Source organism: Chiloscyllium punctatum, chromosome 3 (assembly GCF_047496795.1).
Source record: "Chiloscyllium punctatum isolate Juve2018m chromosome 3, sChiPun1.3, whole genome shotgun sequence".
Classification (NCBI taxonomy): Eukaryota; Metazoa; Chordata; class Chondrichthyes; order Orectolobiformes; family Hemiscylliidae; genus Chiloscyllium; species Chiloscyllium punctatum.
In genome coordinates this window covers 156,159,591-156,176,499 of record NC_092741.1, presented here as the reverse complement: position 1 = coordinate 156,176,499, position 16,909 = coordinate 156,159,591, and the positions used below count along the sequence as shown (strand labels likewise).

Genomic DNA, 16,909 nt, shown 5'->3' with positions numbered 1-16,909 from the left:
AATCTTACAGAAACGGCATGTGCATACAAATGCTTTTTTAGCAACAGACTTGAGCTACAAATCAGTTATTTATTTCCATTAGCAAAACAGAACTAGTTTAAGAGAGATCAGATGGCTTTAGACAAAGTGAGGGAAACAAACAGGACTGTAATAAGATTTCAACTGCTTGTGCTATCCATTTTATTTACGAAATTCAATTTTCAAATTGCTAAGTTACAATGCTGACATTTTAAGGACCAGGAAAGACATCTTATTGGGAACACGTTTCAAGTCCGAGGATGCCTGGGACTTTGAAAATGATTCCACCACCATGGCTGATAGCTCTATGTGTTTGCACAGTGAGTAACTGAGTCAAAGACTGAGAAATCATACAATGGTTATAATCCAGAAGGAAACTATTCAGCCATGATGTGATGGCATTTCTCTGTGACAGCAGCTCAGTTAGTTCCACAGAAGCATTGAAGACAGGAACAGGAGGAAGGTATCCGGCCCCTCCAGCATCCTCCTTTTGAGGCTGATCCATTGTTTTATAACGGGCTACAATTTCATCATAAAGGTAGAAATTTGAAATATTTGCCAGCGTCAGCAGGATTTTCATTTTCTTATATTTGGGACAACCTTGGGTCAGGGATCTGTTTCCAGAGATATCAGCCCTAACACCAGCCCAAACCCCAACCCAAACCCCAAACCCCAAACCCAATCCCAATCCCAACCCAACCCTAACCCCAATCACAAACCCAACCTCAGCCCTAACACTAACCCCAACCCCAACACCAGCCCAAACCCAACCCTAATGTGAACCTCAACCCCAAACCAACCTTAACACTAACCCCAACCCAAACCCAAACCCAATCCTAGTGTGAACCCCAACCCCAACCCCAACCACAGCTGTAACCCAACCCTAACACTAATCCCAATCTCAACCTAAACTCAACCCCAGACCTAAACCCAATCCCCAAACCCAACCTAAACCCAATCCCCAAACCCAACCTCAACCCTAACCCAACCCTAATTCTAACTCCAATCTAATGCTACCACTAACCCCAACCTCAACCCCGGCCCACTTTAGATCGGGGGAATGGCGAGCTCACCCTCAGCCCCTCTACTGCCTTCCTCCCCTTGAAGAAAAAGCCAGCAAGACTGATGCATGAGACATATTGACCTGACTCGTCTTATTTACTTAGAATGTGAGGACCAGTATGACCATTACATTCACTTTCAAGTAGTCCAGTTTTTATTTTATTGATATTTCTTTTTGGGCTCTCACACACCACTATCCCTACTCCTCCCCTACCCTCTCCATGTTCCAATTGATTCTCCTTCATACTTTCATCACACCTTTATGCAATATCCACTTTAAAGACAGGATTTGCAGGCCACACCTCCCAACTACATGACACAACACACAATAACAGTCGCAAGAAAAACAAAATTTACTGGAGAAACTCAGCAGGTTTGGGTCCATCTGTATAGAGAGAAACATTTCTTCAGACTGACCCAAAACATTAACTATGTTTCTCTGCCCACAGAAGCTCCAAGGCCCAATACCTGCAGAATCTTAGTCCTCAACAGACAGGAATACAATGTGGAATAAGGCAGGTGATGACTGGTTTAAGGTGAAATTTAACCTCTTCAAACCAAAACCCGTCCCTACCCAACTTCCTGACCTCTCAGTTGAATGGAAAATACCTGTGATTAATAAACAGATCCTAAGGAGTAAAAAGGCAGAACAGGTGGGAATAATGAATGTATAATGGAATTACTTATTTATTTCTTTCCAGTTCACTCTGTGGTAGTGCTGAATGAACAATTGTCCATGTCTTGTTTCCCAAAAATGGCTTGAATATTCAACACGCTTACCCACCAAATGTTACCGTGACAGCAGGATTGTTATGATTGATATCTTATTTGAGTATTATTCAGATTGATCCAAGAGTGAAATACTCCAACAAACATTTTGAATCATTTATTAGTGTCACTCATCCTCCATTAGATATTCTAATTGGTGAACAATCAACTGCCAAGGAATCTTAATTTTTGGTGAAAAAACATTAAAGAAGGATTATTCCAAGTTGCTTCTTTCATTATTTGTAAATTTTGGCCAGGAGGCCTTGTTAAATCTTCAAATTTAATTAAATACAAGCTGCAGCTTTATTAACAAAATGCTTAGCTTTTAATAGACAAAATATTTGCGTTGCAAAAAAACTTTCTGCCGCATTTGACAACCAAAATGCTTTAATTTTATGTGGAAACAAAGGAATCATTAGGGCATTTCATATTCCACGAAATATTGCATCACTAGATCAACAGAGTCTTAGTGTAATAAAATTATTTTTCATTTTCAGTTCTCCTGTGATCTGAAATCTAGCTCCTCATTGAATTACATACGTGACTCCCTGGTAGGAGCATCCAGAACTGAATCATGTTCTGCTGCATACCCAATCTGTAACATGATTTCCACAAAACATGGCAGCTTGATAAAATATTTATATTAACGTTTGGCAAACTTTAACTACAAGTGTCGGAGCTTAGGTTTACTGCTTGCAGCTACCTACAAACTGTTTGTAGAGAATAGAATAGAATTCCAACAGTGTGGAAACAGGCCATTAGCCCTAACAAGTCTACACCGACCCTCCTAATAATACCCCACCCAGACCGTTCCCCTAACCTATTACTCTACATTTCCCCTGACTAATGCACTTTCTGGATGCAGAGATAAGTTCTACTAGGCAGCGTTGAGCATATTCATAAGTAGTCGTTATTTACTCGACACATATGAGTGTATGGTTGAAGAGGATATTGATAGCACGCTAACTGCAGCAACCTTATCATCCAAAACTTCTTCATGTGTTCGGTCTGAACTCAACTAAGGCATCTCCTCAAATGGATTCATTTACAAAATGGTGGAATTTCAATCTCCACCAGTCTTTTCTATTACCAGCACTTTGCAAGCTGTTAAAAACTTACTGCTCTTTAATAACTAAACCAGGGACTCGAACTTCAAGATTGCACTCGCTATCCTTAATTGGATGCCAAGATCACCCCTCTGGCAATTAATTTACAACTCTGGAGAAAATCCAATCAGGATGTGCAGAAAAGAATATTTGAAACTCTTAGTAGCATTTTAGTGCCAACGGATCTTTTCTGATGTCTGGTTTATGAAGAAACTGCCTCCTTGCTCTTGGTAGCAAATGATATTTAAACAGAACACTCTTCCAATGCTTTAAAATCTAATCATTGTCAATGTAAAAATATACTTGGAATAAGGTTCAATGTCTTGTTATGACACACAGAGATGAATGTTAGTGTTTTTTTTGGCTATGTCAGTTTCATTGAGGGCTTCTCTCAGTGAGGCTGAGTAGGATCTCTTGCTATGTCTTACCAAGCTTACCTCATTAATGACCAGTTTCACCAGTATGGTACCCCTCTCATCTGCTTCTACATCCATGCTACCACTTACTGTCCCAGAACATCTCACCACTGCCAGGATATCCCAGCGTGGCTGGAATCCCTGATCATCCATGGAGGCTCAGAGCCAATGAAATGGTGTGAGAAAACACAGAGTCCAGTGAAGTGGCCTCCTCCAGTCGCTGAGCTGGGGTTGTGTCCCACAATATGTCAATGGGAGTTACCAGGGCAACCCAAGATGTAGCATTGAAGTGCAGACGTATCCTGTAAGTGGATCAGAAATGTGCCATAGGGGTTTACAGAGACTGGCACACATCAGATGCCAATATCTGTGGACAGTTTTATTATTTTTAATGTAATTTTAAATCCAGAAATGAAGAATCACTACATTAAACAGCCAAACTGTATGCCCTTACCCAGCTTCATTTCTCCTTTATTTTTAATTGATATATCAGATCAAACATTTAAAGCAGCAATCAGAGCTAAATCTGTGATATTCATTCGCAATTCACTTAATTTTTGAATTCTTAAGCAAGATTGTAAATTTATAAAATTTGATCCAATGAGCAAGCTGAACATTTATTATTTCAGTCCCACGTTTTAATCATCGATCACACAGTGTGGTGTCTTCAACAGCACCACTCAGCTTGAAACCAGTGTCTGAATGAATTATAGACCATACTAGACCCTGAGAAAGAAGGTTGGAATATGACATAGGTGAAAAAAAATGGCATTCATCTCAGTCTCCTCATAAAGCAGTTGGATCATTTGGATAAGTAACTGCTGCAGTAGGACAGACCAGCAAATCATCACAAAGGAGCATTTTTACTTACAATATTCCAACATCACAAATAATACTTTTTGTATTTTGCTTGTATGTTAATCTGTACTTATGAGCAGAAGAATATCATGTATAGTAATCAATGATTGGATCAACACACAAAGAATAGCCAGTGTAGTATTAACAAGAAAATTTGTGATAGACCCACTTAGCTGAGTTTTTATAGCACCCACCTTACATTGGCTGTGTTTCCAAGTTCAACATAATTTCTTAGGCCACAAACTAAAATAATTAATGTTGTGCCAGCCAATTGTCTAAAAATAAATGATAATGAGATGTATTGTGTCTAATTTTTTACATTAATGTGTTATGATTTTGTAAAATAGTTTGGAATTCCATTTTCTGGATTGATAATTGGAACTTTCCTGGAAGAGACAAAATGGCCATCGGATAAATAGACAAAGTTTCTCCCTGGGGTGGGGCAGTCCAAAATTAGAGGGCATTGGTTGAGGGTGAGAGGGGAAAGATATAAAAGAGACCTAAGGGGCAACTTTTTCAAACAAAGGGTGGTGGGTGTAGGGAATGAGCTGTCAGAGGAAGAGGTGGAGGCTGGTACAATTACAACATTTAAAAGGTATCTGGAGGGGTATATGAATAGGAAGGGTTTAGAGGGATATGGGTCAAGTGCTGTCAAATGTGATGAGATTAAGTTAGGATATCTGGTCAGCATGGACAAGTTGGACCGATGGGTCTGTGTCCGAGCTGTACATCTCTATGACTCAATGAATCACCTGACAGCACAAACTGAGCAGATTTCGTGAAACCACCATGGAATAATAGAAGGAGATTCTGAACTGCAATTAAAATTTTACCCAAAGGCAAAGAAAACTGTCCTTGCCAAGTAAAACGAAGGAAGCTTGTGGAGGCATGAAGAAATTCTCCTGTCTTTACATTGTATGATTTACACTTGCATGAGAATATTCACATGTTGGAGATAAAAGCATTACCTGCAGTTAACGAGGAATTTATGTCACATTAATTCAGTCGTGGAAATAAAACCAATGTAACAGAGAAAATATTAGCAGACATAGACCATTCAGCCTATAGAGTCTACTCTGCCATTCAATACGTTCCTGGTCAATCCTCAATGTCAACATCATACACTCACTCTCTCCCCATACTCTTTGATGTTTGTAGTGTTGGTAATTTATTTCTTACATCTATTCAGTAATTTTGAATCAATAGCCTTACATCATAGAAACTTCCACAGGTGCACCACCCTAAAGTGAAGGAACTTCTCCTCAGTTCAGTCCTCACTGGCCTTTCCCATATCCTGAGGCTATGACCCGTTGTTTTCGAATCCCATCCAGGGGAAATGTCCTCGCTACAATCAGTCTGTAAAGCCCTGGCAGAATGTTTCAATAAGGTAGCTTCATTTCCTTCTCAACTCCAGAGAATACAGGCACAGTCTATTTAATCTCACCTACAGTATGGAACCAGGCCCCAGTCCACACCGACCCTCCGAAGAGTAACCCACCCAGATCCATTTCTCTCTGACTAATGCACCTAACACTACGGGCAATTTAGCATGGCCAATTCACCTGACCTGCACATCTTTGGATTGTGGGAGGAAACCGGAACACCCGGAGGAAACCCACGCAGACACGGGGAGAACATGCAAACTCCACACAGACAGTTGCCCGAGGCTGGAATCGAACCCGGGTCCCTGGTGCTGTGAGGCAGCAGTGCTAACCACTGAGCCACTGTGCCGCCCTTAAATGGAATTTTCATCACTACAACAGATACGGGTGAGCAAATTCAAAGGCAGGTTTGCTGATGAAAGCAGCAAGCAAGAAATGTCTATTCATGTCAATTTACCAGACTACCATTGGGAACAAGGCCAATTCTGCCTGGCTTTGAATGTGGTGTGCACTTGTTGGCTGAAGGGCCTGTAGACACACTGCAGGGATTCTATGATTCAAAACATCTTCACCCAGTACAAAGATGGCTCTCAAATGAAAGCGGGACAAAGGCAATGTTTCAAAAAGTCACTGAAGGCTTCCGTCAAGAAATACAGCAGGGACCTCCATATATGGAGGACCCTTGTTCAGAAGAAAGCGACTTGTAGGGAACTTCTGTATGAAGGGACACAATCATAATTCAGGAATATAACCTTGTGTTGTGTGATTTCTAACATAATTCAGGAAATGTTGATGGTGCTTCTCAAAGGTCTTGAGGTAGTATCTGTATATGGCCCACATTTTGGAGCCACATAGAAGAATCGGAAGGATGACTGCTTTATTCATAAGGACCTTGGTACCAGCATGGGGATGTCATGGTTGTCAAAGACTCTCACACTTAGGCATCCAAAGGTGGTGCTGGCAAACTGGATCGAATCTCAACTTCGATATCAGCCTTAGATTAACTGACATTTTTGATGAAGTTTCTGGTCAAACTTATTTGTGTGAATGTGCAATCTCTCCTGAATCAGAGCACCTGGACAGCTGTTCAGAACAGGATTGCTAATTTTATTCTTTTGCAGTAAAAAAAAATCATGCATTAAAAATGTAACCTAGTGTAATTTTATTCATACTGCTGAATATGGATCGTCCTCAGAAAACGTTTCATAAGTGTCTCATTCATCACCTGTGGGTAATCTAGTTTTAACTAATTGAAAATGGCATTAATAAAGTATTCAAAAATAAGTTTCTGTTCAACTAAATGCTGCTTCTCCAGTTACAAAACTTTCTATAATTTATTTTGTATATACCTGTAAATAAATGCTATGTATCTATTTATATGGGATCACCGGAGGATGTAAAAATTCACTTTCATTTATGGGTTGAATATTTTAACATTCTTATTCAAATGCATCACAAGAATATCCAATCAGGTAAAATGAGAAATTGTAATGTTACATTTTCTTTGACCTTCCTTCAAGAGAGTTGATTATATTCGAGAATTGTACACCATCTGTATTTCTAATCATTTGTTTTTGCTATTTCTCTCATGGTGTGGTCTTTATGTGTTATTATTAATTTGAACAAATAATTCAGTGTGCTTTACTTTTCATTGATTCTAACAATCATCTCAATTGGTGATGGTAATTCATTTAAACAACTGACTACAGATGATCTTTACCCAAGATCTGCACATATTAAAAATTGACTGTCACAAAGTGAACTTGTAGTTCACCTTTTATATGAACAATTGTCCTCTTCTTGTTTAAACCATTGTCAAGATGATAAATTGCTATGCAGTGACAATGTGCTGGGGGTGAGGAATCCATAGTGAAGAACATTATTGCCTACAAACACCAGCTGAGTCCATCTCATATTCAGATTGTTCATTCTCCTACAAAGCAGTGGGTGGCATGGTGGTCACAGCACCAGGGGCCCGGGTTCGATTCCAGCCTTGGGCGACTGTGTGGAGGTTGCACATTTTCCCTGTGTCTGCGTGGGTTTCCTCCCACACTCCAAAGATGTCAGGGTGAGGGTGAATTGGCCATGCTAAATGGCCCATATTGTCCAAAGATATGCATGGTTAAGTGGATTAGCCATGGGAAATGCATGGTTATAGGACAGTGTGGAGGGGGCGGGCTGGGTTGTGGTGGGATGCTCCTCAGAGGGTCAGTATAGACTCAATGGGCTGAATGGCCTGATTCCGCACTCGAGGGATTCTATGACTCTCAGTCCTCTGAGGCATTTATGCTTCTTCAAATCTGGTCTCCAGGCAATTATAATTGCTCTGTAATTGGCAGCAATGGCTGAAGCTGCCTGGATCCGAAACTCTGGAATTCCTCCCTAAATATTTTCACACCTGTCTGTCACTCTCCCCTTTTTAGATACTCTTTATAACGTCTTCCTGTGATGAAGCTTTTGTATCTGTCTTCATACACCTTATGTGGCTCTGGGCCAAAATTGTAATGACTCTGTGAATTACCTTAGAATGTTTTACTATGGTAAAAAAAAGCACAATATTAACACAAGTTGTTCCTATTGGAGACTTGCTAATTATTATTAGATAAGGTTTAACCTGAGGCAGCTCAAAGTGTGAAAGATTTTGTGCAAGCAAGGAACTGGGTGCAAGTAGCAGAATGGATAGCCATGGATATCTGAATGAATGTAAAAGATAAATCAGGTTGTACAGTTAAAGATACTTACTCAGACTCAAGTTGGGAAGTATGTTCAATGGGGAACAGAACTTGGGCCCTGTTGGTAATTTATGAACATGATTTGGACTGGGGAATCAGAAGAACAGTTTCCAAATTTGCAGCCAATTGAGGATATAACTGATACTGAATAGGTGATTGAATGTAACAATAGCAGATGAATTTCAAAATTGCTTTGGGCGAGATGATCCACTTTGAAAGGCCAAAGATACTTCAGGAAATAAGAGTGTAAAAAGAACTCGTGTAAAAAGCAACGAGACTGTTATAATTATCAATGCAAGTAATGTGGCTATAAACATGCAATCAATGACCTTGGGTTAAGCAAATTGAAAAGGAGAGAAGTTATATTAAAATTGCCTTGAACGATGGCTGGGTATAGCTGGAGTATTGTGCGTCCACATTACAAACAAAAATAGAGGCACTAGCCAAGTGCAAAAATATTTTCAAATCTGATCCCAGATTGGAAAGTTACAATTATCAGGAAAAACACAACACTATAAGGAAGGCTGGAGTGTAGCTTAATAGAGGTCTTTAAAATGATAATAGGGTTTGTTTGAAAGGTAGACAGAGAACAAATGTTTGCATTTGTGGGTGAATCTAAAACTGAGAGTCACAAAGAAAAGCTAGTCACTAGTTATTTCCATAAACCAGTTAGAATGGGGAACCTGTTACCATATGGTAGTTGAGATGTTTACTAGAGATTTATTTAATGGGAAGCTAGATCAGTGCTGTCATGTTGATGATAATTGTCTAATAATCAATTGATCAGAGATTAATTAATGCCGAGGTTAATTTATTTAAGACAGCAAACACATTACAAGCTATGAAACAGATATTGCAGCAGACCCACTCATTTTTTTTTCCCTGTGAATTGTGTAGACACATAGCAGACTAACTGCCAGCTGAATCACAGTATAGTTTATATACAGCACATGAGTCCCTAAAGGTGAAATCTCATAAAAGCTAGGTAGATGTGACCAAGAAAGGAGTGTGTGCCGATGAGGTTGGATAATTCAGATGGGAAGAAGTTGTTCGGAGGGTAAACACAAGAACCAGTAGTTTGGCTCACTGATCTGTCTCTGCTGTAAGTTCAATGTAATATTATGTGGTCAGCACTTGGTTTTTAGTGCTCCTGACTTTCATGGATTAGGTGCAGTCACTGGATATACTTCTTGACTGAATAATAATTGATGTCCATGCTGGTGCATAATCTGATGATCATGTGAATGCTGATCCACTTCAAAACACATAAGAAAGTGCAATTACAGCCAGCACAATTGGGGATGGAGAATTTTATTTACTCAGGTCATTGATGCAGCATGTCAAGTTCCATGAGGCTTGGATTTTTGGCTTCAGAACTCCTTAGAGGTAACTGAAAGTCTTACTGTAGAATCTGAAAATAGACGGTAACTATTGGAAGGTAATTGGAATACAGGGACTGTGATTTTTCAGTCTTTAACATCAATGGACATGATGTTGCAGATGAAGCATCTATGATGTTGGAAAGCCTCCTTAATGCAGATGACACCCGGCCAAGGGCTCAACCTTCAGAGGATTTGACTGCCCTGTTTTAAGTTTTCTTCAAGGATAGAGGTTAATGGTGAGAGGGGAAAGACTTAAAAGGGACCTAAGGGACAACTTTTTCACACAAAAGGTGGTGCATGTATGGAATAAGCTGCAAGCAGAAGTGGTGGAGGCTGGTACAGTTGCAACATTTAAAAGGCATCTGCATGTGTACATGAATAGGAAGGGTTTAAAGAGATATGGGCCAAATGCTGACAAATGGGACTAGATTAATTTCGGATATCTGGTCAGCATGGATGAGTTGGGCCAAAGGATCTGTTTCTGTACTGTACACCTCTATGACTGTATGTGTTGAAAGAAAAATAAAAAGATACTTTGTCTGTAGATTTATATGATTTTAAAAGTAATTGTCTTCAGTTGAAGTCTGCACTCTGTTTGCTAGTTATAACTGGAGCAAGCAAACTTCATCTGTTACATCATCCTGAGGGTGTGAAGAATTATGTTGACAACCAAGTTAGAATTGTTAGTTGGGCTCACAATGTGCTGCACTTCTGCTACTGGTAGCTGCATATATTAATATCCAGGGTCCGACATTCCCTGGTTCAGTTCTCAGGCAATACCTTGACCAATCAGAAGGATCTTGCTGTGTTTAAAATTGAAACAAATCATGGCAGTTAACTGTCAATCAGCATTAATCGCAGCTTCCTCCTTGGTAACTGATGAAGAGTCATATTGGACTGGAAATGTTAATTCTATTTCTCTCTCCACAGATGCAGCCAGATTGACTGAGTTTCTCCAACATTTACTGTTTTTTATTTCAGATCTTCAGCATCCACATTATTTTGCTTTTCTCCTCTTAAACAGGAAATGCAATCTTGTAGGAGCAGAGTAATTAGCACAGAGGAGGACACTCAGCCCACTGGACTTGCATTGTTTCTTTGAGAAAAATCATCCAGTTCATCAAATTCACGGACTCTTCCTCACACCTGATATTAACTATTTATCCAAAACCTTTTCAAAATCTGGTATTAAACCTGGCTCCAACTCCTTATAATCAGAGTCCATTGAAATATCTTTAATTTCCCATTATGTTTCCTATTGTTTAAATTTAGCCCAACAAATGTTATTTATTTATAATGATGTGGTGGTGCCGGTGTTGGACTGGGGTTTACAAAGTTAAACATCACAGAACACCAGGTTATAGTCCAGCAGGTTTAATTGGAAGCACTAGCTTTCTGAGCGCTGCTCCTTTGTCAGGTAGCTAATCACTAGTTACCTGATAACGGAGCAGCGCTCCAAAAGCTAGTGTTACCAAATAAACCTGTTGGACGAATAACCTGGTGCTGTGTGATATTTATTGATATGCATAGCATTCCAGTTAAGTACACTTTTCATTTTCTTCCTCTCTCATGTCTCACTTCCTTTATTTATAAAATGCAATTGATGTTTATTTTTAGTCTTGATGAAAGAACAAAGACTGAAAAATCAGCTTGTCCATTCCCTCTGGATATCAAGGCTGACCTGGTTAGAATGGGTGCTGGAAAGCCAGTCTGAAAAAGAACAAACTGGAATAATAGAGTACAGAGACAAAGAGAGAGTTCCTGAGTTCTCAGATGCAGCACGAGAGTTCCCATTGCAGTAGATGAGAAAGGGGGCGAGAGGTCAAAGGCTAAGAGATAGACCAATCCTGAATGTCAGGGCATTTCAAAAGTACTGATGCACTAACTACACAGTAGTTGCTTGGGAAGTTTAAACTTCTAAAGGGCAATTAATTGGCATTTGGAACCTCTGAAAGCTTCCTCAAATCTAAGTTAACGTGAGGGATTTCAGAAGGCGCTAACTCCTGGTTAGCAGGAAAGATTAATGTGATTAAATTCTGCTCTAACTCTTAAATCTAAAATAGAAATAAAAGAATAGTATACTTCTGACTTTTCAGGGAAATAGGATGAATATGTAAATGCTTGTCATGAATTTATTAAATCTGTGGGTTATTTGAAGCAGTAAAACACATTCTAAGTTATGAAGCAGACATTACAGCAAACTAAGTGTTCTCTGTGAATGTGCAGCTTACAGATCCACAGCAGACTAACTGCCAGGCAGAGTCTACATGCAGCACGCAGAGTCCTTCAAAAGGCACAATAAGCACACAACACTCCCATCCTTGTCACTGACTCTCTAAGAAACATGGAGAAAGTGAGGACTGCAGATGCTGGAGATCAGAGCTGAAAAATGTGTTGCTGGAAAAGCACAGCAGATCAGGCAGCATCAAAGGAGCAGGAGAATTTACGTTTCGGGCATAAGCCCTTCTTCAGGAATGAAGAGGGTGTGCCAAGCAGGCTAAGATAAAAGGTAGGGAGGAGGGACTTGGGGGAGGGGCGTTGGGAATACAATAGGTGGAAGGAGGTTAAGGTGAGGGTGATAGGCCGGAGAGGGGGTGGGCACGGAGAGGTCGGGAAGAAGATTGTAGGTCGAGAAGGCGGTGCTGAGTCCGAGGGTTAGGACTGAGATAAGGTGGGGGGAGGGGAAATGAGGAAGCTGGAGAAATCTGCATTCATCCCTTGTGATTGGAGAGTTCCCAGGCGGAAGATGAGTCGCTCTTCCTCCAGGCATCGTGTTGCCATGGTCTGGCGATGGAGGAGGCCAAGGACCTGCATGTCCTTGGTGGAGTGGGAGGGGGAGTTAATGTGTTCAGCCACGGGGCGGTTGGGTTGGTTGGTGCGGGTGTGCCAGAGGTGTTCTCTGAAATGTTCCGCAAGTAGGCGGCCTGTCTCCCCAATGTACAGGAGGCCACACCGGGTGCAGCGGATGCAGTAAATGATGTGTGTGGAGGTGCAGGTGTATTTCTGACGGATATGGAAGTATCCCTTGGGGCCTTGGAGGGAAGTGAGGGGGTAGGTGTGAGCCCACCCCATCAGCATTCTGGAAAGACCACTCCCTCCGTGACTCCCTCGTCAGGTCCACACCCCCCACCAACCCAACTTCCATTCCCGGCACCTTCCCCTGCAACTGCAAGAAATGCAAAACTTGCACCCACACCTCCCCCCTCACTTCCCTCCAAGGCCCCAAGGGATCCTTCCATATCCGTCACAAATTCACCTGCACCTCCACACACATCATTTACTGTATCTGCTGTGCCCGATGTGGCCTCCTCTATATTGGGGAGACAGGCAGCCTACTTGCAGAACGTTTCAGAGAACACCTCTGGGACACCCGCACCAACCAACCCAGCCGCCCCCTGGCTGAACACTTTAACTTCCCCTCCCACTCCGCCAAGGACATGCAGGTCCTTGGCCTCCTCCATCGCCAGACCATGGCAACATGACGCCTGGAGGAAGAGCACCTCATCTTCTGCCTAGGAACCCTCCAATCACAAGGGATGAACTCAGATTTCTCCAGCTTCCTCATTTCCCCTTCCCCCACCTTTTCTCAGTCCCAACCCTCGGACTCAGCACCGCCTTCTTGACCTGCAACCCTCTTCCCGACCTCTCCGCCCCCACCCCCTCTCCAGCCTATCACCCTCACCTTAACCTCCTTCCACCTATCGCATTCTCAACGCCCCTCCCCCAGGTCCCTCCCCCCTACCTTTTATCTTGGCCTGCTTGGCACACCCTCCTCATTCCTGAAAAAGGGCTTATGTCCGAAACGTCGATTCTCTAAGAAACATGAACCACTATACCCTCTCACTTATTTATCTGCCACCCTATCCCCTCTCTCACCTAGCACCAGCTCTAGCCCTAGCCAAACACTTTGAGAGACTTTGCCAGAGAAAGTGACAACCCACCTTCCCTGCACAGAGAAGAATCTGCAGACCATGACTCGGATTTATTGGCCATCTCAGAATTTATTGAAGTGGATTGGAAGTATGTCTGCCTGAATTTCCAGAGGCTGTCTAAGAAAACAGAGAGTGTGAGGGGATTGTCCAGCTGCTGAGCACTGATCTCTGACTAACCAGAGAATTGTGATGCTTTTCTCCCTAGGGCAGGCAGTCTGTAGTATTGACAGGTTGGCAGCTTGCCTTCTTGTTCTTCCCCCTTCCAGCTTCATAGCAGGCAGCAGAGAGCAAGTGGAATAATGGAAGGACAATGACACTATATCCTGGGATTGCTGTGTGAAGTCATAGTGAGATGTGCTTCCAAATGACTGAGAGGTACAAGCCCTGCTCCTGCAGGTGCAGGACAGGGATTACCATGACTGCAGACTGAGAAATTCAAGTGGCAACTTACTGTTCTGCAGAGACAAAACCATAAACTGTTGGAAAAACTCAGCAGGTCTGGCAGCAGAAATCAGCATTAACGTTTTGGGTCCAGTGACCCTTCCTCAGAACAGAACACTTCCTGTTCTGTAGAAAATTGGACATAAAAGTAATGTCCCTGGGATCTTACTTAAACTTTGAAAGTGGGGAAGTAGAAGAGATTTTTAATGCATTCTTTCACCCCTTTAAGTTGGATAAAAATCAGGTAGGTTTTGTGATGAGAATCTGATTTATTCTGACCCATTTCTATCAAGCTACAGACATCAATAATCAATCCAATTTATACCTACCATACAGATGGTCTACAATTGTTGTCTCTATGTTGTACATTTGTGGAGGTATTGTTAGTTGTTTATAAAATATAGAGTTTTAGTGCATTGAAGAAAGAAAGAAATAATGAAAGTCTGCCAGGGAGAGTAAAAAAACAGGGAGAGTGACAGTATCCATTGTCAACACCAAAATTATTAAACACTCTATTTTTGATGACATTTTTCATTCATGAAATGAATGGTTATTGGCCAGCAATATTGTCGGATGATATATATATATATATATATATATATATAAATTATAGGTTTTTGGTAAATTTCTTCACTTGCCAAAGAGGAACCATAAATAAGAGTCTCATACTCTACTACATATGCCACGTTAAAGTCTATTTTTGGCATTGTTGGGAGAGACATGTGTCTTCACTTATCCATGTACAGTAAATAAAAATTTACTCAGGGCATATTAAAAAAAAAGGCTCTTTGGTCCTAAGCATAATGGAAACTGCAATTCTGAGACTAGATGGCAGGTTAATTTAAAAATATGACAACTGTTGCAATTATCTTCCAAGATGAAAGCATAGACACTGGAACAGCACTTAGGCATTCACACACAAAAATATATTGCCAATGTCCTTGAAAGTCAGTTCAAACAAAGATAATATAATGCTACTTTCCTCCAAATGTTATTGAGTCTTGAATTCAGTAACTCTTTACGAGGAAGGCCTGAAATTAGAAATGTTTCATTAACCTAGTGGTTTTAAACTTTGGTTCTGTACAACTGCTGAGCAGATGTTGCAGTAGTTACTTGGTCCTTTGTTCACAATGGATGCTCATCCCCTATCACTGTGGGAGAATGGAGCAATTCAGGATGTGAATGTCCATGAACAACGACATTTGAACCCAATTAAAAAAATAATGAACAAACTGAGGATACTGGAAATCAGAAGGAAAAGCAGAAATTGCTGGAAAAGCTCAGTAGGTCTGGCAGCATCTGTGGAGAGAAATCAGAGTTAACGTTTCAGGTTCAATGACCCTTCCTCAGAACTGATGGTAGCTTGGAAAAGGTTGTCTTTTAGGCAGAGGACAGGGTGGGGAGAGGAGGTAAGGAGTAAACAATAGGCAGAGATAGAGCCCCAGACAGAGAAGAACAGTTAGAGAGACAAAGGAGTGGATCCACTCAAACTCATTTGCACTAATTAGTTTTGTTGTGAAATCCTTCAGTTGTAGCCTTCTTGAACATGCTAGGGGCTGTTTTTCAGATTAAAGGATATTCTCTACTTCTGAATCATGAAGCAAATGTGAATTACACTAATTGCAGGGTGGTTTGGAGCAAAATCACATACTTTTCTCCTTACTTGTATGCAAAAACAAATAAAATTTTAGGTCCCCTTGTTATTTCTCGCACACCTATTCTGGTGTGTGAAATGGTATACACTTCGAAACTGAGGCATCAGACTTTGTTCTTCCTACACAAACACACCATTAAATATCGATACAAACACCACACATAAGATCAGTGGAAGCTGGGCTGATACAGCACTTATAAGACGTTAATCGTTTTTAAAAAATCAAACTTTATTATATCAATTTTCAAATATAAGGCATGAAATTGAATATTTTAAGAGTTTAGTTATCTCTATTTGACAGGTGCTAGTGAACAAAAAGCCTTGAACATAAGCAAGCTCCCCTTCCAGAAAAAACTATATCCTTTCTACATATTCTGATTGTTTAATCTCAATTTCTTTGACACAATACATAACAGAAGCCCCTAGAACTACACATTAACTATAGTTATCCTTGATCATTACAGTAAAACCTTTCAGAGTCCACATAATTGAATAAAAACTCCAGAGGGTATTTTAATTCCATTTATCAATAAAATTGGGCAGAAATACTGTAAAGAGTCTTGCATAACAACAAAATAGTCCAGCATCATTTCAGTTACCACGGCAATATACCTTATGAGATTTAAATTGATTCTAAACAATGATGGCCTCTGGCTAAAATTATTTGAAACTTTTGTGCGTACAGTGTGAAGAATTGAGCCATTGTAGTGCATTTGAATCTAATATCAGGAAGAAAGCATGTTCTTTTCCAAATCTAACTTTAATGATGTTTGAACAATGAAACATTTACCAGAAACATTAAGTGATCTTACCTCATCAAATGGTGCTTCATCTTCACAGTTTTCTATAACTCTTGTATAAAACGAGAGCCCTTGAAATGTCAGAAAAATAATAAACGTCAGTCAAGAAAGAGAATTGGACCAGAATTAACTGACATTTTAAAAACTGAATTCAATAATAAATATAGTTCCAAATCAAAATGCAAATTAGTCTTCCTAAACCACCCAGAAATGACTCTTAGTTGCATCTTGTTGCTGTACATTTTAAGTAAATTAAGTTTGGCATGTTCTCAGTACAAAACTCTGGGTTCCTTAATCCTAGTTTTTATTTTACACATTATGTCCCTAATATTATTTTGAAAATGCTAGAACTTATTTT

General features: G+C 40.5%; 1 protein-coding gene across 9 annotated transcripts in view; it reads right to left on the bottom strand.

Moving 5' to 3' along the window:
* otofa (otoferlin a) overlaps positions 1-16,909 on the bottom strand; it is a 461,762-nt gene that overhangs the window by 412,047 nt on the left and 32,806 nt on the right. For all 9 annotated transcript variants that reach the window (XM_072562753.1, XM_072562744.1, XM_072562806.1 and 6 more), the window contains exon 2: positions 16,564-16,622. In XM_072562753.1, the coding sequence (XP_072418854.1) occupies positions 16,564-16,622 (59 nt within the window). The remainder of the gene's footprint in view (positions 1-16,563; positions 16,623-16,909) is intronic.